Below are 24,782 nucleotides of genomic sequence, written 5' to 3'. Positions count from 1 at the left end.
TTGGAGGGATAAAATTTAAATTTTTAATTTTAAAATTTTTAGAGAATAACAGGAAAAAAAAAAAAACATCCCATCCGGTCGGTCCGGGTGGGTCCGGCCGGTCGGGTCCGGATGGGATGGCACCGGGTGGGAGGGAAATTGGGTTTTTTTAATTTTGAATTAAAGTGAACAGTAGACGGGTATCGGGTAGGGGTACTCGGGTACGGGTATAGTCGGGTACGGGTATGGTCGGGTAGGATATGGTCGGGTATTTGTCCAAAAAATCCGGTCCGGTCCGTTTTTTGCCCGTACCCGCGTACCCAAGTACCCGACCCATACCCGGGCTCGGGCACGGGCGGGTAGGGTAGGGTATACCTTAACGGGTATAATTAATACTCTAGCCCCTACCTTCATTTCTGGACCTGATCACTATTCTGCTACAGTAACCCTACCTTACACATTACTCAATTTCCTCCATTCTCCCTTTGAGCTGAGGATACCTCATTTCAGCCTGGCACTTACCTCGTACCCCGGGTACAACCAGTACGAGGGAAGCGATTGAACTCAATGAAAAATAATAACAAATTGCCAAATTGCTACCATTTGGTTATAGAAAGGGAGCAAATTCATTTATCACTCCATAGTAAAACAAATCTTATCATAATTGGTTTATTCAAATTTGGTACCCAGCATCTAAATTTTCATAGAACAATTACAGTTCAGGTAACAGATTAGATAAAGAGTAAAATTGTCAGCATCTAATAATATGCCTTTACCATTATACCAACACACAACTTGGTTCTAGGTTGCACACCTCACAAATGCAGAGTTTTACCTGCAAAAGATGACAACTATTGAGTGTGCATGCAATGTGAGTAAAACATTATGCATTCCTTGCAATGACCATATCATGGTGACATTTTGATCATTCCTGGCTCAATACACACACACGCACACAATAAAAAAGCATTATTACATTATGACATTTGTCTTTGTGTGTGTGTGTGTGTGTGTGTGTGTGTGCGTTGAGTGTGTGTTTGTGTATATGTATAAATATAAAAACACAGTGAGCAATTGAAAACCTCTACAGCACCATACTGACATACCAGACCTGTGGGGCCTACATGATCAGCAGGCTTGGCAGGTTGAGGCTCCTATAGTCCAAGTGGAGGTGTAAAATCAATTCACAATCTGTCTCAATAATACTAATTGCCAAAGAAGGCTTTGTTTCAACTATATCTATGTAATAATTCTTATTGTTGCATACCACCATATGCTATCTCCAGTAATTAAGCACCAACATCTCCTCAGCATCTTGTTCAATTTAAATACGTGTGTGGAACTTCTGAAATACCAATTTCTGGAGGACATTAGAAGGATTTAAAACAATTATGATAAACTCGAACAGTGACAATACTATACTAGAAAATCAGTGGTATAAGACTGGAACTTGACATATATGCCCTTCAGGAAAATCACATCTTTCACCATGATTATATCTCCTTGTAATAGAAAAGTTTGCATCATCTGCAAAACTAATAGGAGAGAGAAAAAGATGAAATATATAATGCACCAAACATCTTATTCTCTTACATTGAAAGAACACATGTTGGGGATCTTATAACAAACATTCCCATTAGGGCATGTAAATCATCCCTTCCTCTGCAGTGAATTTTAGAGAACCCCGCAATGCAAAGTTCTAGAGACTGTGACTTTGGATAGTTCAAACACAGAGGATATTCAACATTTAGACATGCTGCAATTATAATGAACAAATCCTAAATTTGAAATTATTGATTAAAATGACATAATTGGTTAAAGTATCATATAATTTATAAAGTTGCATACCAAGACAGTCAAATCCAAAATCAGTGCATGTCCTGCTTTGCTGACAGGAACAATTTCTGAAGAGTCTTTGCTGACAAAAACTTCAACCCCGAAATATTACAAATTATTCCATGTTAAAAGAATTAATAGCAATAATATTCTTAATCTCTTTTTTTTTTAACAAAACAACACCTACAAAATTCTGATAGATTTGTCTGCAAAAATGTTACAAGCAAGCATTTAGCAAGATGATGATTAATAGATTTCATTTTGGCATTTTCCATACAAGAAAGACCATCAGGCACTAAAACAAACATATAGAACATCCTGTCACAGTAGAAACTCGTCATCTATTCCTGAAATAAAATATGGATATGAAAAGAAAGTGTTTAAAAGAATCAAACAAAAGAAAAAGAAAAAAGAAAAACAAAAAAAGAACATCAAGCTTCCCCCTTTCAAACTAAATTTCTATTTTCCTTAAACGCCTCAGCTTGAGATTCAAACTGAACAATATTCAAAATTAAACACCAGAATCTCTTTTTGGTTCAACTAGAAGCTGTTTTTCATCATCGCCGTCAGCATCATTCAGCTTGTTCTCAACAGGCACCGGCATAATTGCACTTTTAGTTACTGATTGCTGGTACAAGACTCCTCCCACAATGGTAGAAACTAAACTAACCAAGCCAGCAGTATTCGCATGCTTATCCCAGATCATCACATTTATTGCAACTGTCAAAAACTTATTTACCACACCAGTGACTGTAAATGCTGTTGCAGAAATTGCCTTTCTTGCAGCAAAACCGAAGAAGCTTATCAATAACCCAAAAACACAAGAGGCTGAAACTGCCACAAAGGAGTCGAACTGAAACCAATCATCCGGCCTCAATTGCATATTGGAAAAAATTTCACTGGACTCTCCAGTTATAAACCAAAACAAAGGTGCCATCATGAGAGAAAGAAGGTTGTTATAAAACACAAAACCCCAGGTATTTAACGCTAGATTCATAACAATGTGCTTGATATACACCATTTCAGTTGTGATAGTGATCAAATACGCAACAGCCCAAGAATAGGCCGTGAGGGTAAAACCAGAATCGGTCAAAACATAGCCAACAGCCCCACCCAAGATTATAAAAAGGGAGAAAAACGTGAGCCTTGAGGGGCAAGGCTGTTTCCTAAAGGCAGTATCTGCGATTGCAACTAAAAGAGGGGTTAAACTGCGGAAAACAATAAATGTGTCTACATTGGCATGTTTTAGCAAATTGGTGTTTGTGAAAATGGCAAGGTAGAAAACGAAGGCAGCTGGGAGGAACTTCTTGGCAGTTTCTAGGGTAAAAGCATCATGGCACAGAAACCCAAGCTTTCCAAGGACCCAGACGCCTAGGACTGATGTCAGATATTGCAAAGCAGTTAACAAGGCTGGATACGCAAATTTTGTTATAGCATATTTGTTTATTATAGCAAGGAGGCTTGAGCAAAGAGCATAGCCGACCACGAGACCGGTGGTGGTGAAGGTGGACTTCTTGGAAGCTTCTATTGAATTCATCACGTCACGCAGTTAACCCTGCATAGTTAAACAGTTTTTAGTGTCAACTGGTAAAAAACATGAAGGAATTTCATATGATGCCAGAAAGTAATAATAGACTTATGCTGGTAATGTCCCAGAACTGGTATAAATAGTTTTCCTTCCTTTTTTTTTTTTTTTTTTTTTTGGTTTTATGAAAGAGAAGCAAGGTTTATTTTAGTGTACCAGTAATGATTCAGATCAGATAAACTATAACTACAAAATGGGGACAAATTACGGTAATTTCATGGGTAATCCTGCCAATGATGAGCTACTTCAAATAAAAAAAATTGGGTAAATGACAAATATATGGGCTTTTGATCAGAGAATAAAAACTTCCTCAGTACCCTTTTTTTAAAAATAAGAAAAAAAATATCTGTTATGTGCCCAATAATGTATCTAATAGGATCCATTCCATTTTTATTCAAATAATATCCAGACTACACACTCCCTCTCTACTCTATCAAGCAACAAAAATGGTGCAATTCACAACAATTGCAAAAATTGGGAACAAAAAAGGGAAAACTAGAGGCACATTTCCAATGCTGAATAGGGGCCTGTTGCATATTGATAAATTTTTATGGGCAACTGAGAAAGTATTTCACAAGAATCTGGAGAAATGCAATCACATCTGCAAGTAATTAAACTCTAAAGATAATAATTATAGTGTCTAAATTAAAGCTCCTTGTACCGCTTCAATCATGGAGATCTATTGAAGAAATTAATCCCCCCAAATGAGGGGGACCAAATAGGAAAATCATAGAATTTAAAGGTAGATGGAAAGGAAAATAGATATATTTGTAATTTAGTTTCGTGCTACGCAAACCAGAATTGAATTATGAAATAATTCTAAATAGGAAAATCAGAAAATTAAACAAGCAATTACACATGATGAATGAATCATACCGTATACTTCACATTTAAGATAATAATTGAAGTGCATAACACACCAATAATGAACAAGCACTTTGGTCTAATCTTGACAATTTGACATTGATACAATAACAAGCAACTTCGTACTAAACAATTGACTTCTGAAACCAACCAAAAACCACACAAGAAGAAAAAATTAAAAAATCTAGCACCAAAACATTATAATTATAAACAAGCTTATGTAACACTTTCATGCTTAACCGAACCACCACATTGCTTTCAAAGAATCTGTTATCCATTGTGCAATTGAGAAGTAGCATACAACAATTTCATATCATCAGCAAGTACAGAACATGTTTGAGTGCCTTAAGTAAAATGTGCTAACATTCGATAGTCCAACAAGTGGATATTACTGGTACCAGACAAAGACCATCTAAACCTGTAATATGTTTGAACCTAAAATTGTATATCATTAATTACTATACGGAACCATGGCATTAGCTCATTTTTATTTATAAAGGGGTGATCAAGGCTTAGCGGCGCTTGAACTATCCAATAAATCAAAGTTTTTTTAGTCCTAAATGATCTTGGGAACCGCACAAGTTGACCAATTGACATAAGAATCGGAGGTTTAACAAAGAACTTGTAGAGTAAAAGAAATTGAATAAAAGTTCTTTATGATAAATTAATAATAACAACAATGTGGGAAATTAAATAATTTTTCGTTGAACATCTAAGGTTTATCAGAAAATCTGAAAAAAAAAAAAAAATCGGAGAACAAAGAAACACCAGTGTTAAAGAGTTTGAAGGGGTTAGTACCCTTTGGTTTAGCAATCTTGTGTTGGCATGAATTGCTTCGAGATCAGTGAAGGCTTGATGGGCCAAGGAGGAGGAGACGGAGAGGCAGAGCAAGAGGTGCTAGGTGCGGGAAGAGGTCAACGAGAGAGGAGAACATAAATAGGAGGGAGGTTTACTTTCCTAAAAAAATTTAGCATATGCTGCCCGTATATGAAGCAATTGAAAATATTATAATTCGGATGCTTTCGTCTCTCATCTGGATCCTCTCTTTTTGACTGGCGTAGGAGTTAGACAATATATGATCTCTTTGCCCGAGTAAAGTGCGGAGACGGAGAGGTAAAATTCAAAATTGATCAAGTTGAAGACTATTTCTACCTTGGGTTTAGCACACGGCTTCATCGAAATTCTAGCGGGGTTTTAATGGTGTCTGGTATTCTCCATTTTGTTGACTTTGTAATTATTTAAGAAAACGGAATCGAGATATAGATTAGATAATTAGGTAATTTGTGCAGCGGTTTTTGACTTCTATTTCGAGTGGTTTTTTACACGTTGAGTTACTCATGCTTGTCTTCACCGGTACAGATGCTTTCAGATCTGACCATGTGCTCCCGAGTTCTCGTCTTTGAAGAGAAAGCCAAGGAGAAGAAATTAATGACAAGAAAGTTAAAGGATTAATCCAATTAAAAGCGAGTAAAAGCTCGACAAATGTATATAATAGTTTATCTTTATTTGTTTCATCTACAAATCTATGTTATTTTCTTTTTTTCTTTTCTTTTCACATCCTTTTACTACACTCAGAGCATCTACATCCATGAAATTCTTTGAGTTTCTAATCTGATGTGGCAGTTTCTAAACCAGTTTCAGGGATGCAAATGAGTTTCTTATTTAGCAACTTTGCTCCAAAGTTTCTTAATAAGAAACCGTTTATAAACTCTGACGTGGTCAAATAATTCGCTGAAATTCTTTTCTCTTGTAATTTATTTGCTGATGCGGCAATTAAGAAACTCTAATTTTGAGTTTCAGGGATGTGAGGGTTTATAAACTTTCAGAGATAAAGTTTCTAAAAGTTAGTTAACAGTTATTTAGAAACTCCAAGAGTTTCAAGGATGTAGATGCTCTCAGGAGCCAACTTTTACAGATCAAACTAGCGTGCATATGTTAAATTCGCATCCTCTGAAGATATCTCATATTTTGTGTGATTTTTTTTTTTGGAAAATCCCAACCATTCAAATACGTTATGCACGAATCTCAAAGCTAAGATAATATCGACCCTGCGATATCCCAAATAGGCAACATACACATCGGTCACGCAAAATATGAGATATTTCAGCTCGTATATGTTGGTGTGATATTACATTCTCTCAACAAAGCACAAAAAAAAAATGGCAGGAAGAAGTTGCCTGATCAAGTGTGATCCGAATGTTTCCGTCAATGTATAATGTTCAAATTTTGATACTAAAAATATTATATTATTTTGTATAAACAAACTATTTCTACCGGAAAGTTCCATTGGAATTAATGATTTTTTTCCTTGTTTAGAGAAAAAGATAAACATCCTATAAAATTTCTAACAGAGTGAGGCTATGTTGCTATGTACTATGCATAGTGTAAATTATGAATTAGTATCTCAACTTTTAAAGTATAAATAATCAATCTGAAACGTTCAACATAATTTCCATAAAAAAATGTATTTGTATATTAAAGTTTATATTTTTTTAGAATTATTTTGCTATTTTAGATAGGTAAATTTTACTTTATAAGAAGATTTTAGAAGGTAGTGATTTTTTATCTAAAACTATTAAAATAGTAAAGAAAAAAATCTTAGAAAATATGTGATGTGTAGGATCAGAATGAGATCAAGTTTAAAACAAGTAGTCCGCCAATTTTTGTAATTTTAGTAGTATTTAATAAAATTTAAAAGTGACATTATTTTATTGAAATGATTAGATTCTAATATGGACGCTACCGAGACAGGCGTCCGACGAGGACGCTATGAAGAGGAACGTGCATCTTCAGGAGGCGAAGAGGCACAAACTTACCATTAAAAAGAGGTAGAGGGCCATTATAAAATATTGGTATAAAATATTGGCAGTTCGAATCCAAAGTCTAACTTTGAGTTACTTTAGGGATCAAAATTTGAAAAGTGAAGGGATGTAAAGGAATTAACAGTGCGAAAAGTCATATAAATTGCAATTCTAACCACTAGATTATAAACATAAATTTAGCATTTTATGAGGAGGCTAAATCATATACAAACTTTACAAAAATAAATTTGAATTAAATTTCAATACATATAATTAAAACTATAAAAATGGTTAAGCATTTTTCTGATTAACTTTAGATCCGCTGCTGTAGATAGACACATTGCCGATAAGTTCTCTGCTGCCCCCGACGATCTGTATTAATTGAAGGTTCATTGTCTCTTTTCATTTGGAGAAAATTAAGGATCACAATTCAACTCTTTTTGGAATCTGTTTCAGTGAATTTAAGAAGGAAAGGAAGGATTTTCATCTATGTTGGTATAAAGTTGTCCTGGGGCAAGTCATGATTATATACAACACGAGGACCAAAGAAGCTAATGTCTGCCTCTTTAAAAGCTGCGGTATCGTTGAATGTGGCGACTGGATGCCTATTCCCCTGACCACTAATCGGAAATTTTTCTTCCATGGATAAATCTTGTACATTTGCATCACCACCTGATAAGTCATCAAATTTCCAAATCCTTTGATATTCATCTCCCGTTTCCATTTTCTTTTCTGGTATGGCATCAATAGCATCAACATCAATCTCAATATCATTTTGATTAACGGGTAACTGTACCGGTTCTGACTTTGGTATAGATGGAAATCTAGGGATTATGGGTGATGGTGGTGGTGGTGGTAACTCTTCAGTAAACTCAGAGGAGTTATGGTATCCCGGGTTGTCATAACCGTAGTTATGGTATCCCTGGTTGTCATAACCGGAGTTGTAGTACTCCTAGTTGTCATAATTGGAGTCATGGTACCCCTGGTTGTCATAACTGGAGTCATGGTACCCCTGGTTGTCATAACTGGAGTCATGGTACCCCTGGTTGTAATAACCTAAAGGTCCAGCCGGGGGAACATTAGAAGGTCTAACTCGGGAACACTAGAAGGTCCAGCCCCAGCCGGGGGAACCCTCTTGGAATATAAGTCTATTATCGGGAACCCCATAGACTTAAATTGATGATACACACCTCTCCACACCTCCTCATCTGTTATAGGATACCTCACGAAGTAAGGTCTACTCCCCCAACCTTTTTGTGTGTCAATCTGTGTAGCCAATTCTATGTTATACCGGTTGGAGTTTACACTAGTATTTTCGTATACTAGTTGCTTAAGTTCCAGAAATGTGGCACTTTCATTAACCTGGAAGCCAAATGCGGCATCTTTGTGTCACACGAAAGATGCCGCATTTGGCTTCCATGTTAATGAAAGTACCACATTTCTGGAACTTATGCAACTAGTATACGAAAATACTGGTGTAAATCCCAACTGATATGACATAGAATTGGCTACTTTCATTACAGTGCAACTAATATTTTTTCCTTGACAAACTACATTTAAAAAAATAATTTCATGAGGATTACAGTAATTATATACTACGGGTACAGTAATTAAAGACTAATTGTACAGTCATTATAACGAGTACAGTAATCAATGTCTAATTAGAAAATAATTAAGAAGGAATTAAAAAAAAAACTATTTGTACAGTAATTATATACTACGGGTACAGTAATCAGTGGCTAATTAGAAAATAATTAGAAAAGAATTTTAAAAAAATACCTGTAGCTGTCCAGAAAAATCGTTGCGCTCTCTCTTTCTTCTTCTCTACCTTTGAATGGGTTTAGAAAGAGTTTGGAGTGGGCAGGAGAGAAAAAAAAAAAACCGAATAAATAGGCATCTATAATGAACCCCCCGTGGGCCTGGCGATCTAGTGTGGAAGCTGGGCTACCCGTGGGCCTGACAGTTGGGGCATTTAAAAAAAAAAAATCGAACAATTGGGGCAGATCTGTAAATTTGTTTTTTTTTTAGGATTTTAATAAAAATGGCCGAATAACATAAATTATATATATGGGCATCCTCAAAAGAAAGAAATGCAATATCATTTCCTTCTCATAATATTACTAAATTTTAATCAATCCTCAGAAAATACGTTTTGAGTATATTTTTTAATACACAATTTTTTTATGTTTGCTAATCATATAGACATCACCAGTTCAGCCATTTAATTTAAAGATTTGACCAATGAACCAAGACCTGAGCTAAGCCGTTGATCCGGTTTCGATAACAGTGCTTTTGATATTATTATCTATCCTTCCAAAATTACATAATTCAAAATTCGATGTGAAGCAAAGTTGAGATGTTGCTTATAAAAACTCCTTTGTCAATGTTTAACCTCTTTGACCCGACCCCTAAACTTTTCGATGGAACTTGAAGTAGACCGGGGTGTCTCGATTATTTAATTTCATTACAGAATATAACCTTAATTAATGCCATCAACCCCCAGTGTAACCTAAGCTGGCCTATCACATATTTTTATTCTTCTTTTTTGAGTCTGATAGAGAATTCACATCCTCTGTGATATATCATCGCGTGCGTGACTTTTTGAAAAATCTCAACCGTTCAAATACTTTCTGCACGAATCTTAGAGAATGCATAATATTGTTCCCTGCGTTACCCCTGAATAGACACTCTACACGTCAGTCACGCACGTAGGGTGAGATATCTCAGAGAATACGACTCATTGATAGGTGGATAGTTAGGCAAAGTAAAAGAGCCGCACAATAGGTGGATAGTTAGGCAAAGTAAAAGGGCCGCACGACAACCTTGCTACCAATCCAGATCGTCTCTCAATCCTACGGCGCCCACAGACTTTGCTGAGCGACCTCAGATTGGTTACCCCCTCAAGGCCTGGTGAGGAATTAGGGGAGCCCCAATAGAACTATAGAATGATTTGAAGATATCTTATGATTTTTTCTTTATACTGACGCAATTGTTATTTATCATTCTTCATAGATTGAACTCTAATTTAAATTATTTATATTTTTATAAGTGGTTGTTTTATTGAATTTTGCAGCATATTTCTCTTTTATTTCATCTGCATTTAAATAAATAAAATAAAAATTGATGATTTATGAAATCTCAAAGTAAATTGCAACAAGAGGCAGCATTGGGGGCGACCGTTGGTTTAAAAGAGAAGAACGCAGATTTAAACATCGGGAGGCTGACAGTGGGTTCCAGGGTTCAATTAATAAACGGGACAGACCGTTAGAAGGAGTTGTGCTGTTAGAAGAAGGCATCGCTGATGATAGGGCCCCACTATATAGAAAATGGAGACATCAGTCAGAGAGAAACTGGAATTGATTTCCACTGTGCTATCGTAGGCTAAGACGCTAAGTGATTCAAAAATAATAATCAACCAAATTATGTTATTTTTGTTGCAATGTAATCGCCTATATATATAAGGCCAATGTAATCATGAAACAATTTTTATGAAATGAATAAACCAGTTTCTTGAATTTTCTCTTATTCTATTCTAAGTTCCATTCTTTCGTATTCTTAATTTTCACCCAATTATCTTTTCTTTTCGTATCAACGTTCTCTAATTGAGTTCGTTTGAGCAGTTGCGATCTAAGATTATTGCAAGTGGTATTAGAGTCATAGATTGCAGCTTGGCAGTAGTAGTTCGAGCAACCAAGAAGAGACAAGAATGCCGAAATCGAGGAAGAACGATCCTCAAGAAGAGGAGGACATCTGGGACATGGCGACGATCAATGAGAAGCTAATAGGGATGGCTAGAGAGTCTCAATTGTTAGCCCATGTTCACGATGCAAGGTGTGATCAACTGGAGAGTACCATTCAAGGAAATTGTGATGCTATTAAAGAAGTTGATGGCAAGATTGAAGCACTAACTTGCATGTTCATGGACTACATCTCAAGTAAGCAAGGTGATGACAATAAGTCAACTATGAGAGGAACTGGTCCATCTAGAAGGGAGTTCCATAAGAGAAGTCAATCACCTGAAGGAGACATACATTAATCAAGAAGGGAATATCGGTACCATGACTACCAACACAACTCATAAAAGATAAATTTACCTAAGATATATTTTCCATCGTTTGGAGGGGGTAGCCTAGTTAATTGGTTCGAAGAATGCAAATTCTATTTTGGTATGTATCAAATACTAAAAGAGTACAAAACTAAGTTGGCGACGATGAATTTTTTTGGAGTTGTGATGACTCTAAATGAATACTACTAACTTTTAGTATATATAAATATATACTTAGGATATGCGCAGATTATGCTAGTCTGAGGATCTTTTGTACAGAGATAGTATATGATAGTTATTCTCTGTGCCCATCGCACTTGGAGGTCCCCGCGAAGAATCAAGAAGATGAATATCTTCACCACGATATGATTATCTGGATGAGTGATAATATCTTTTAGGTTCCTTGATTGAGTAAGATTATAGACGCACATTATTATTTTGGAAACTGTAAATATAATTAACATCATAGATCAAGAAACATAATGAATAAGTAAATACAATGACATATCTTGACTGCGCTTATTATTATAGATATCATGTGATATTGGATATTACACGAGTAGTGTATTTTGGCACTGTTGTCACACCTCGCAGCCACGGGTTGCGACAGTGCCCCACCGTAAGCATACAACTCCATGTATACTTACAAGGCATTTAAAATAAATTCATCAATTCACAATAAAATAACATAAAAACGAGTTCATATATATGTGTGTGTATATATATATAGGGTCTGTCTAAATTGCTGCTGGCAGCATTTCAGCAGAGGTGCTGCCGGGGCTATATTTAGCCGTGTGATGTCCAAACAACAAATCCAAACCGTTAGATGTTTAATCTATATTATAATCTACTTGGAGACCAAATTTTACATTTTTTGGAATTTTTTTTACTATATATTAAGCTGGTTTGAAAACCGCTGATTTCAGTAAATTTCTGCAGCATTGAAATCAGCGGTTTTCAAACCAGCTTAATATATAGTAAAAAAATTCCAAAAAATGTAAAATTTGGTCTCCAAGTAGATTATAATATAGATTAAACATCTAACGGTTTAGATTTGTCATTTGAACATCAAAAAATAGAAAAAACAGTGGCAGCACCGCCGGCAGAAATGCTGCCGGCAGCAAATTAGCCACAGCCTATATATATATATATATATATATATATATATATATATATAGAGGTAGGCTAATATACAATCGATTGTTCCTAGCCTCCCGTGCAACCAAGTCGTTTTCTGATTTTTAAAGTCCAAATGATCAATCCAAACCGTTAGATGTGATCTTCATATTAAAATGTGCTAGGAGACCAAATTTTATATTTTTTGGAATTTTTTTACTATTTATTAAGTTACTTTGAAAATCGCTGATCCAACGGTGGCTTAACCAAACAGTAAAATCAGAAGCTACCGTTGGATCAGCGATTTTCAAAGTGGCTTAATAAATAGTAAAAAAATTCCAAAAAATGTAAAATTTGGTCTCCTAGCACATTTTAATATGGAGATCACATCTAACGGTTTGGATCGATCATTTGGACTTTAAAAATTGAAAAACGACTTGGTTGCACGGGAGGCTAGGAACAATCAATTGTATATTAGCCTACCTCTATATATATATATATATATATATATATATATATATATATATATATATATATATATATATGAGTACGGCTAACGCGCTTCCTCTAGCATATGGGCCGAAATGCTTCCGGTGAAAATTTGAAATTTCAAAATCTAAAAAGTCGATCTGAACCGTTCATCTCCTTCTCCATATTAATATTTGCTTGGAGACCAAATTTTACATTTTTCTGAAATTTTTTACTATTTATTAAGCCACTTTGAAAATCGCTGATCCAACGGTGGCTTAACAAAACAGTAAAACCATTGGATCAGCGATTTTCAAAGTGGCTTAATAAATAGTAAAAAAATTCAGAAAAATGTAAAATTTGGTCTCCAAGTAGATATTAATATGGAGAAGAAAATGAACGGTTCAGATTGACTTTTAGGATTTTGAAATTTTAAATTTCCACCGGAAGCATTTCGGCCCATATGCTAGAGGAAGCGCGTTAGCCGTACTCTATATATATATATATATATATATATAGAGGTTGGCTAAGATCAAAGTGGTAGTTCCTGAGCTTTGGTGCTACCAATTCGTTTTTCAATTTTCAAAGTTCAAAACGTCAATCCGAACCGTTTAAGTTGTTCTCCATATTAAATTGTGCTTGGAGACCAAATTTTACATTTTGCTGAATTTTTTTACTATTTATTAAGCCACATTGAAAACAGCTGATCCAACGGTGGCTTCTGATTTTACTGTTTTGTTAAGCCACCGTTGGATCAGCGATTTTCAAAGTAGCTTAATAAATAGTAAAAAAATTCAGAAAAATGTAAAATTTGGTCTCCAAGCACAATTTAATATGGAGAACAACTTGAACGGTTCAGATCGACGTTTTGAACTTCGAAAATTGAAAAACGAATTGGTAGCACCAAAGCTCAGGAACTACCACTTTGATCTTAGCCAACCTCTATATATATATCCGAGTACATAAGTTTGGTAAAAGTATAATACATCAAGGTATTACACATGGATACCGACTATCAGGTATGACATAGAGAGTAATACAACAAAAATAATATGTACATCTCTAGCCAACTAACCAAATATCTACTGAAGTAATGGTGACCTAAACCAGAGGCCTACTGATCGCGTGCCTCCCCAGACTCAGTCGCACCAAAACCTGAAAAATGACCCGAATGGTGGGGGTGAGAATAAATTCTCAGTGCGAATTTGCCACAGTTAGATTATTTGACTTGCAATCAAACTCCATATTCAAAAAGAAAATCCATACAATAGCAATTCAAACAGATACATATTCTTAATTAAGGGAATGTATATGCTCGACAACAATTAACCAAATGAACCACGATGAACGAAATTTACAAGATGAATTTCAAACAAACATATTGATAGTCTGTTATAGAAGCTTGGGACCCTGATTAAACTCACACAAAAGGTACTTATTTGGTCATTTTCTGACTTGTATCAACTTCTGAATTGGCTTTAACCTGTAAGGCTATCAGGCCATCGTTTAACATACATATACAAATCACATAAGCTCCCTTATATTGGCCTTGTACAACTGAACATCAGTGGGTTAATTGATACATATACTGAACAAAGGTAAAAAATTAGGCAAAAGAACTGACAAAGAATTGAATCATTCAGTCGTGGGGAAGGGAGTCACAGCAGAAGGGAGAAATCACAATCGTTTTACTACCTCGGTACCTCCGTCGTGGTTGCAACAGCATTTCATAAACTTCCTAGCACTAGCTTGAAGAGCGAAAATCAATTTACCCGAATCTATTTGGTATATGTAAAGATCAAGAAAAATAAAGTGTAAAAGAAACGGGGATGGTAGGAAAATGAAAATTGAAAAGGAGTTAAAACAAAGACAACGGGAGATTTCAACGGAGAAATACCAAAAAAATCAAAGACGACGAGAAAGAATGGAAGGGCGGGATTTGTCGGAAAACAGAAGTCGAGGCGAGAGAGCCAGAGAGATGGTGCGTCAGTGAGGCGGTGGAGGCGTAGCAGCTTTCTTCAGCATGGAGGGTTTTTGGGGTTGTGGAGTTTTCGAGACAAGAGACGAAGAGAGAATCAGTGAAATAGACGGTTTAAATTGACAATTTTATCCTTCTTCTAAATATTCCGTTAAACTTAACAGGGAATGCTGTAATGGTCTCAATCGTCCGATCAAACAGATGGTGCTATGGGTTGCATAGGGTGTTATGGTGCTACAGTTTAATATTTGAATTTTCAAAATCCTAACGGTCGATTCGAACCGTTCATCTTGTTCTCCATATTAATATGTGTTTGGAGATCAAATTTTACATTTTTTGGAAATTTTTTATTATTGTTTTAGATAGGTAGAAAATTAAATATCTGAATGGTGCAGAATATTTTAGATCAATTTATTTTCTACCTATCTAAAAAAATAGGAAAAAAATTCCAAAAAATGTAAAATTTGGTCTCCAAACTCATATTAATATGGAGAACAAGATGGACGGTTCAGATCGACAGTTAGAATTTTGAAAACTCTAATATTGAGCCGTAGCACTGTAACCCCCTATGCAACCTATAGCACCGTAGCCTTACCCTGTATTATAGACATCCCTAAAAAAAAAAACATGTTAAATTGTTTAAAAAATAAAAATTACAGCGGTTTAAACGGTTTTGGTCCGGTCCTGAACGGTTTTGGACGGGCTAGTCCAGGTTCACACAGTTTTAGTCTGCATCCACACGTTTGGTCCGAATCCACACATTTTTGGTCCGGTTCACACAGTTTTGTCCAATTCAGTCTGGTTTTGTCATAATACAAGTTGCCACGGTCTATGGGTCAAGACCCATCCGGATCTAGTGGAAAAAGCAGCCAAAAACCGTGCTAGGTCCGGTCCACCACGGATTTGAACTCCAGTCCAAACTAGCCCGAGCTGGTTCGATTCACTGTTCGTCCAATCCGATCATGAACCGGCCATTTTTTTCAATACACTCCGCTCGAGTAAGGATGATATTTGAGCTTGCCGTACAGAATCTATACAGTACCCATTCTAGTACACTCAGTATTACCTTGCAAATTCCAAAGGGGATGATGTAAGGACTCATCCAGTATAAATTGGAATGGAGACAATCTGAACCCTATAAACCACTTGTGACTTGTCTTCCAAGACGGTGCCGTTACGCGGCGGCTTCCCGCTGGGTACGAATAGTCGAATATACGCTCCTCCCCCAGAAACAATTAATTCAGAAATAAGAAGCGGGACCCATATATCAGTGAATCATTCCAAATAACAATTACTCGTGAAATCCCCTTTCTCAATCTGCCATTCGGGAGTCCAAGGGACTGGCACAGGCGTTCAGCTTGGATTTGAGAAGAAGATAGATAGAAATACGGGAGAGGAACTGAGCCGTGCGGTGCACCAGGTGATGAGCCGAGTCTTGGCGAGGAGGATTAAGATGGCTGAGGAGATTAGGAGAGTCGCTGGCGAGACCCCATCGTCGTCGTCGTCGCCGTCCGTCTCTCAATCCAGGTGGGCGTGGCCTTCTGTGCTCCGTTGGATCCCCACCTCTACTGAGCGCATCATCGCCGCCGAAAAGCGTCTCCTCTCTCTTGTAAAGTATAACCTATCATTCTTCTTGGTTTTCTTGTGTCGGTGGTGATATTTTTTTTTAGATAACAATTCTCTTTTGAGATAAATGTTAATTGACAAGTAATTTGATATTAAACACTAGCATCTATAGTTGTAATTATGGGGACAGGAGAGAAAATTACTCATCCATTTATTTTTATTAATATTCCAGCTGATGAGTACCAATCCAATAGGTGTGTCAGTTTATTCAGTACCAATGTAATTAGCCCTTTATATTTTTTAAAAAACTTGAATTACTTTTAGGTGTTCAATTAAAGTGTTAATAATCCTGTAGTATTAAACAAAAAACAAGGGGATGAATAGAGACAAGAACAGCTCTTAATTAGTGTATACTATCACAATCATATGATTTATTCCTAGTTTTATTAGCTTTATACCTAATAGATTTGAAGTAAGATGATTTCTTTGTTTCTATTGTGCAGAACTGGATATGTACAAGAGCAGGTGAATATTGGGTCAGGTCCGCCTGGGTCAAAGATCTCCTGGTTCAGATCCACTAGCAAAGAACCTAGATTCATTAACACGGTGACATTTGATAGCAAAGAGAGTAATTCACCGACACTTGTCATGGTGCATGGTTATGGTGCCTCTCAGGGTTTCTTCTACAGAAACTTTGATGTGCTTGCAGATCGATTTAGAATTGTTGCTATAGATCAGCTAGGGTTAGTTTCTTTTTCAGGGCATAGTTTCCAATTAGAGTGAGTCTATGGTACTATGCATATTACGATTTGTTACCGTGCTACGGCTCTATATTCGAGTTTTCAAATTCTAACGGTCGATCTGAACCGTTCATCTTGTTCTCCATATTAATATGTGTTTGGAGACCAAATTTTACATTTTTTGAAATTTTTTTACTATTTTTTTAGATTTATTGAAAATCACTGTTTTTGGATGGTCCAGAATTTTCAGATCAAGTGATTTTCTAAATATCTAAAAAAATAGTAAAAATTTTTCAAAAAATGTAAAATTTGGTCTCCAAACACATATTAATATGGAGAACAAGATGGACGGTTCGGATCGACCGTTAGGATTTGAAAACTCGAATATAGAGCCGTAGCACGGTAACAACCCGTGATATGCATAGTACCATAGACTCACTCTTCCAATTATATCCAAAATTTCACAATTTACTGTATATTCTAATATAGCTTGGCCCTTTTTTGTTTCAAAGTATCACCCAATAATTTTGCAGTTGTTGCTTAAGGCCACTGGCAGTTACAACAAGTATGTCAACAAGAAAATTACTGCCTTGCGTGCATTTCTTGAACCTTTTTTTTTTGTCCTCATATTCCATAAGAACTTTAAGATCAAGAGCCAGTTGGCTTATTTTTGTTCAATGGACTAATAAAACACAAATCATTAGAGTCAGGGCAACATTTTTAATACTGGAAAGGCTACATCATTTTCAGCAATCTAGTTTACTGGTTGGTGAAAGTACCTTTTTTTTTATTTAAGTTTTTAACATTTTGACTTTTTTTACAGATGGGGTGGATCTAGTAGACCAGACTTTACTTGTAAAAGCACTGAAGGCCGGTTTCATTTATGTTTAAAACTTTTAATTAGAATCGTTTTAATGTTTTTGTGTAAGTTGTACAAGTCATCTTAAAAATAAGTAGATACATATTTTCAAAGTGCTTATTTGTGTTATTTGTTCATATAGAAACTGAAGAATGGTTTATTGATTCGTTCGAGGAGTGGCGCAAGGCTAAAAATTTAAGTAATTTTGTTCTGCTTGGTCATTCTTTTGGTGGATACGTTGCAGCCAAATATGCACTCAAAGTATACTCTTTAATCTTAATTTAATTAATCTCATACTTAGCTAAATTTTTGCTAGGAAGCCCCGTAGTTGCAATATGTTACAAAAGATCAAGGCATTGTTTGCTAGGAAGCCCCTTAGCCTCAATTTTATTAATATTTTCAAATGTGCCTTAATGTTGTAAATACGGCTTGGGCTTTAATTTCTATATCTGAATGGTCCTTTCATTTTGAAAACATAAAGTTGGCAAAGCAATCAAGTTGTTTTGAAATTAGTTCAATCAAAAGGACCCCTTTGCAAATCCAGTCGACGGAATTCTTTTCAGAATACTTATGAACTATACATCTTTTTCCTCATGCATGGTTCATTAATAACAATTTGACCTTGGGTGCAGCATCCTGAGCACATTCAGCACTTGATATTGGTGGGTCCGGCCGGTTTTACATCAGAGACTGACCAGAGCTCAGAATGGGTAACCAAATTTCGAGCTACTTGGAAAGGCATGATTTTTAATCATTTATGGGAATCCGGTTTCACACCTCAAAAAATTATCAGGTAAGTTGTGCATTTTTAATTTGATATCTATATTAGGTTGAATTTTTTAAATGAACGTCAGGAAAGGATTATAACACAGTCCAGCGTTACCATTAAAATTAAAATAAATCTCCTGGTGAAACCTACTGAGATTGGCAACCTTTCTATGAATGCTCGTCTATAAAAAATCTGTCTGGTTTGCAGAGAACAGAAGGGGCTTGTATGCAACGTGCTCCTGTGCATGCGCATTCAATTTGATATGATCTTTGTTTTTGTTGATTTTCAGAGGGCTGGGACCATGGGGTCCGGATCTGGTGCGTAGATACACTAGTGCTAGATTTGGTTCTCATTCAACTGGCGATGTGTTGTCAGAAGAAGAATCCACACTGTTTACAGGTGTCATTCTTGCTTTACTTTTATTTATATACGTCCCCTTTTTTTTATTGGGGTGAATTTAGGAGTAGTGGATCAGGTAACATTAGGGAGCTATTTTTTTATATAAAGGGTATGTAAAGTGTACATTCATTCTTATGGTACATCCTTATGAAGTTTCTTATAATCTGTCAGATAATTTGTCCAAATAAGAGACAAGGGTTTGCTCGGCTTCATTTTTGTTTTGTAAAAATCTACCAGAGAATTTGTCCAAAAATATTGTGTTTTTCTTATTTATGTTTTTGAAACTTTCATTTCCATTTCTCAATAATATGCAATTGATCGTTGGTTAGACTTCAATTACTATCAGCAGTAATATACCTGAGGTACTTAATCAGGCTTAATTTCATGATACTTGATACTGCTGATCTGATATATTATGGCATTACAGGGCTGATATTGTACCACTACCTTTATCCATACTGAAATTCAGATTTTCGTCTTAATCAGAGATAATGATTAGTTTATTACTGCTAATATGATATTCCAATACTTAATTCCCGCACTATTATGTGTACTAATTTTATTACTATCTGCCTTGACTTTATGATTATTATTGGGTTTCATTTCTAGCATACCCCAACTTGTTTGGGACTAAAGGCTTGGTTGTTGTTGTTGTTGTTGTTGTAAATAAGTTAAGCACTAAAATGGGTCGTGCCTGCACCTCAAACAGTCCCCGCCCCCCCTCCCCCGCAGGTTTCACTACCTGGGTAGTTTTTTTTTTTTTAATAAAATGGGCTACATAGTGTTTGGTAAACGTTACTATTTTATATGTTCCTATTAATTAGCAAATAAGCTAACCCATTTTCTTGCATATTCAAGATTATATATACCATACTCTAGCGGCTAAGGCTAGTGGAGAGCTATGTTTGAAGTACATTTTTTCCTTTGGGGCCTTTGCTAGGAAGCCTCTTCTACAAAGGTAGTGTTGTAGCTGATCTTTCAATTCAATTAGAATATGAGTACACAAAAAGTTGCTTCAATATCATGTAAAGTCTTATAAACTTTTGGTGCAGTGCATCACTATGGAAGGTACCAACTACGTTCATATATGGATACCATGATTGGATGAATTACCAAGGCGCACAACAAGCTCGAGAAGACATGAAAGTGCCTTGTGATATTATACGGGTTCCACAGGTCTCTCCTCTCTGTCTGTGTCTGTGTCTCTCTCTCTCTCTCAACAGAAAGCACAAGAACTAGTCAAAGTAAAGAATGCCTGACACTTTCAACATTTATAAACCGCACTTAAAACCACCTGTTAAATATCCTCATAATTGTTGTTTATATCAATTGCAGCAATTCTGCTTATAACTAGTTTACATAAACTTTGAAGTTTGAACCCAACAACAAATCTGACTTGGCCTGGTTGTCAACAAAAGTGGTGTTAAGAAAAGAACTCTTGAGCTGTGCAAGTTCTGCTTGTTAGAAATATCTCAAACAGTGTGGGTCTGACACGCAATTATCGCAAATTCTGGGTACTGGTGCGTTATTTGCAAAAAAGACCTTTGAGAGGATGGAGCTTGAAGATATTTTGCCCAAAAACTACACGTAGCATTACTTAAAAACAAAATTTTAGCTTGCAGAACTGTAGTTTGATGTTTTACAAGGGCCCAAAACAACAAAAGAAATCTGGAAAATAATTGGAGAAGTAATTTTTCTAATAATTGGAGAAGTAAATTTTCTTTCTTTTTGTTTGAATACAGGCAGGTCACTTTGTGTTCATAGACAATCCATCAGGATTCCATTCGGCGGTATTCCACGCATGCCGTAGAATTCTGTCTCCAGATAATAATTCAGAGAATTTACCTCTCCCTGAGAGCCTATTATCTGCGTAATATAATTGTTTTGCGTCTTGGATGCTGGCATTTGTTTGTAAATTGTATATTTATGTAATGAGATAATTTTTCTGTATTTTCATGATATATATGCATGATTGTGTTGGAACATGTCTATAAATAAAATTGGCCTCTGGCTCTATGGGACTTGTGCTCTGTAGACAATTTGTCACCTATTTTATATTCATTCCAGTTCAATAAAGAACTATCTAATCTATTAGTTGTGCGCGCGCACACAATCCAACGGCAATGAGGATTATCCGGGCAACTACCAATTAAGTAGATCTGATAAGTTGGAAGGATGGAAGAGTAGACTCATTTCAAGGGGGGGGGGGGGGGGGGGGGGGGGGGGCGGGGGGGTCGGTTACAGCTAATGAACTCGGTTTTAAGTTCAATCCCAATTTATTTCATGTCATCCTTCCTTATACCGAGTTGGGTAATCAAGAGGATTGATAAAATTCGAAGAGACTTCTTATGGGGTAAATCTGAAAATAGAAGGGTCATATCGCTAATTAATTAGGAAATTGTTTGCCATCCAAGAGAATATGGAGGTATGGGAGGGGCTAACCTTATGGTTCGCAATAAATCATTATTACTAAGATGGTGGTGGCGGATGTACAGGAACCCTAACTCCTTATGGACTCAATCTGTGATGCAGCTTTATAATTTGGCAAAACCTCCTGAAACACATCGAATTTGGATGAGACATGGTTCTTTCTTTTGGTTACTATTGTTGAAATTAAGACCTCATTTTGATTGGAGTGTTACATGGAATATAGCTCAAGGATCATCGATTTCATATTGGTTTGATTCCTGGTCGTATCCAACAATGATTTCCCAATTTACCCCTGAACCTTGTACCATAAAATACTCACTTCAAATGGCCATAAGTAGTGGTCTCTGTCAGGTACCCCAAGTACAAGAACATGCAGAGGACCGAGTGGTATGGTTATGGACAAGAGAATGAATATTCAGCTAATTCATTCTATAAGATGGTAATATCAGCAGGGAAAACACTTTGGGGATACCGGTTCATTTGGCAGCTCAAAATACCTCCAACTGTTCGGGTTTTTGTTTATCTATTATTACAGGGGAGACTTCTAACACACGATGTTATGATCCACCGAGGTTTACAGTGTGACTTGCGTTGTGAGGTTTGCCTAAATTGTCCTATTGAAACTGCGATGCATTTATTTTTCCAGTGTGATAGGGCAAGACGATGCTGGACAAGGATGAATGCTTTGCTAGGTGTTAACATCTTACAGCTAGGTTACACAGTGCTGGCTACGGTAGATAAATCATGGAGAGCTTGCAAGAGATGGATATCCAGGAATAAATGGGGTTCCTATTTCTTTGCAGTTTGCTGGTTTTTATGGAGGGCACGCAATAAGAAGATTTTCGAAGAGGGTGAAACAGACCCAATTTGGATTGCACATCATGCCAATAAAGAAGCCAAGTTATGGATGAAATTTTGTTGAGTAGTGCAGGGAATTGAGGGGTTCTCGGTCTAGTAGTTTTTGGTTTGATTTCCTGTTTCTCATTGCTGTAATTGCCGTAGGAATGTTTAGTTGTTTTATGGTGTATACTGGTATATTGTAATTCTGATAGCCACTATTGGAAATTTTCAAAAAAAGATAAGTTGGTTTACGAGAATTGGAAAGTTCCTATAATCCTATCTATCATTTCTTTTAATAGCACTAATTCAATTTTTTTAGTTTTGAAATCTTGAGAGTAGCTGCCAAGTAATAATTCAAAAATTTGTTAAAGCTTCAATTTGGTAAATTATGTTCGTCATGGAAGCAAACCCAAGGCATTAGCCTGATTATTATTAATTAGGGCAGCCAATGCAGCCAGTGGCAAAGTCAAGATCTGAGTCAGGGATAGATAGAAATTGAGCTCGGATTTTTTTTGTAAACAGGTTCAGATTCAAATTGCCTCCATAACTCTCTAACCACCTCCACCCGAGCTGCCTACTGAAACGTCTACTAAAAGTAGTATATTTTTTCAATTAAGTCTCTTGATAAAAATGCATAGAAAATGCACAAAGCCCAATTTGAAAAATACATTAATAAATAATGCACAAGTCCTAACAGCCTCTGAGAGGGTTACTTCATATGAATTCACAATCACACATTCATACAATTCTTAACAGACAATTAAAAATCTAAAAATGCACAAGGCCGATTAGAGTCGCGCACAGTTAATTTCTCACAAAATCACAAGCATTTCATCAACAATACAAGCAAGAAGTGCACAAGGCTAATTTAGAGTTTGATTTTGATACTGTATCAGTGGTAGTGAAAGAGATCCAAGCTGAATATCATTTTCTCATTAAACAACAGGTTATATAATGCTGAGTCAAAACAAACACCGAAAAGAGCATGCAATAAATAATGAGTTTGGCTAATATAACATCAGTATCATTTTAGCCTATATAACACCAATTCTAAAACCTATCAAATTGATTTCGAACAACTAATCAAAACCGTTCAAACCGATTAACATTATGAGTGATGCGTTTACATACAATTGTTTTTATATTTTCGAGTTATTTTAGTATCAAATCAAGCGGTAAAAAAATTGAAAAATAAATGTATTAAAATTAACTTAAAAACTCACACATTTGACCGTTTGACTTAATATTAAGTAAATTCGAAAAGTTATAAATTTTGCATGTAAATGCACAACTAATGAAGTAGATCGGTTTGAACGGTTTAGATTCACTATTTGAAGTCAATTTGATAGGTTTAAGAGTTGGTGTTATATGGGTTGAAATGACACTGATGTTATACTAGCCAAACTCATAAATAATAGGTAATATAATGTTGTACTTGTATCAACAAGAAAAAAAAGGAGAATTTATCATGGGAAGATCATATAGCAAATTCAAAGCGGCTTGTAGAAATTGATTAAAGAAAACATATAATTCATAAGAGAGATTCTCAATTAAGTATTCATCCCTTTCCAACATATTTTTCGAGATATGTACAAGAATCAAATCATACCGGTACCATTTACATGTACGCCTGCACATCAGAACTCTCCAAACACCGTAAAATCACACTGGCACCAATATACAATTACCTCAAAAACAACAGCTTACAAAAATAAAAAATATAGTTTTTGGTTAAATTTTCAGAAAAAACAATTAACTCTCAAAAAGGAAATTCCAACAAAACCAAAGTTGAATCTAGTGACTTTTTTCCTCTCTTCAGCGATCTCCTTCTCTTCTACCTGCTCCTTTCTTCCTCTGCGATCTCCTTCTCCTCTCTCTGTGCATAGTGCACTCTTTTTTTCTTCTGTCAAACAGCTTAGATTTTTCTCTATTTCTCTGCGATATTTTTTTTCCAAACCAAAAATGAACAACGACCTGGGATTTAGAAATTAAAATGGTAATAGGTTGAGATTTAATTTGGATCAGGAGTAGGCAAACTTATATTCAGGGATAGGCAAGATCTATTTTAGAACCAGGTCCAGTTAAATTTTCTTTTTCAGGAATAGGCAGCTGTCTCGTCACTGAACGCGGTCTGACAAAAAGGTAAGCTTAATTGTTTCAATGGCAGCTAAAATGGTGGATCTATTCCTTTAGCGATATGTACCGGACCTTCATATACTCATTATTCCTACAAAATATTGAATTAACTTAATAAGATAAAACTATTTTCCAGGAGAGAAGTGTTTGGATTGTATTTCAAGTAAAAATAACGACACTAGTCTTGAATTAGTGCTATATATTTACATACTTTCCAACCAACCCAAAAATATTAGACGGCTTACATACCAATGATTTTATTTTATTTTTATATTTGAAATATACATATCGTATAATTTAAAACCGATTTGATCATCCATAAGAAAAATCACTGAAATTTCAAATCATACGATATATATTATTATCTGAGT

General features: G+C 35.8%; 1 protein-coding gene and 1 pseudogene across 2 annotated transcripts; one reads left to right on the top strand and one right to left on the bottom strand.

Moving 5' to 3' along the window:
* Positions 1-1,955: 1,955 nt before the first annotated feature.
* Positions 1,956-5,523, bottom strand: LOC144567761 (GDP-fucose transporter 1 pseudogene; annotated as a pseudogene). Its single transcript, XR_013515501.1, has 2 exons — positions 5,063-5,523; positions 1,956-3,370 (listed from the first exon to the last, which is right to left on the bottom strand). The product of XR_013515501.1 is annotated as a GDP-fucose transporter 1 pseudogene (transcript).
* A 10,376-nt stretch (positions 5,524-15,899) lies between these two features.
* Positions 15,900-21,019, top strand: LOC144567177 (putative 1-acylglycerol-3-phosphate O-acyltransferase). Its single transcript, XM_078317237.1, has 9 exons — positions 15,900-16,286; positions 16,742-16,981; positions 17,802-17,848; positions 17,980-18,098; positions 18,470-18,630; positions 18,896-19,005; positions 19,864-19,963; positions 20,058-20,181; positions 20,748-21,019. The coding sequence occupies exons 1-9, from the start codon at positions 16,096-16,098 to the stop codon at positions 20,877-20,879; spliced, it is 1,224 nt and encodes a 407-aa protein (XP_078173363.1). The 5' UTR covers positions 15,900-16,095; the 3' UTR covers positions 20,880-21,019.
* Positions 21,020-24,782: the final 3,763 nt, after the last annotated feature.

The sequence above is a fragment of the Carex rostrata genome, chromosome 16, assembly GCF_964058835.1.
Source record: "Carex rostrata chromosome 16, lpCarRost1.2, whole genome shotgun sequence".
Taxonomy (NCBI): domain Eukaryota; kingdom Viridiplantae; phylum Streptophyta; class Magnoliopsida; order Poales; family Cyperaceae; genus Carex; species Carex rostrata.
The sequence above is the reverse complement of the archived record's forward strand: the minus strand, read 5'-3'. Positions and strand labels throughout refer to the sequence as shown.

Coding starts and splice junctions, on each gene's coding strand:
- LOC144567177 (XM_078317237.1), top strand. CDS start 16,096: ATGAGCCGAGTCTTGGCGAGGAGGATTAAGATGGCTGAGGAGATTAGG. Junction 18,631..18,895: donor ACACCTCAAAAAATTATCAG/GTAAGTTGTGCA, acceptor GTTGATTTTCAG/AGGGCTGGGACCATGGGGTC. Junction 19,964..20,057: donor AGGAAGCCTCTTCTACAAAG/GTAGTGTTGTAG, acceptor CTTTTGGTGCAG/TGCATCACTATGGAAGGTAC.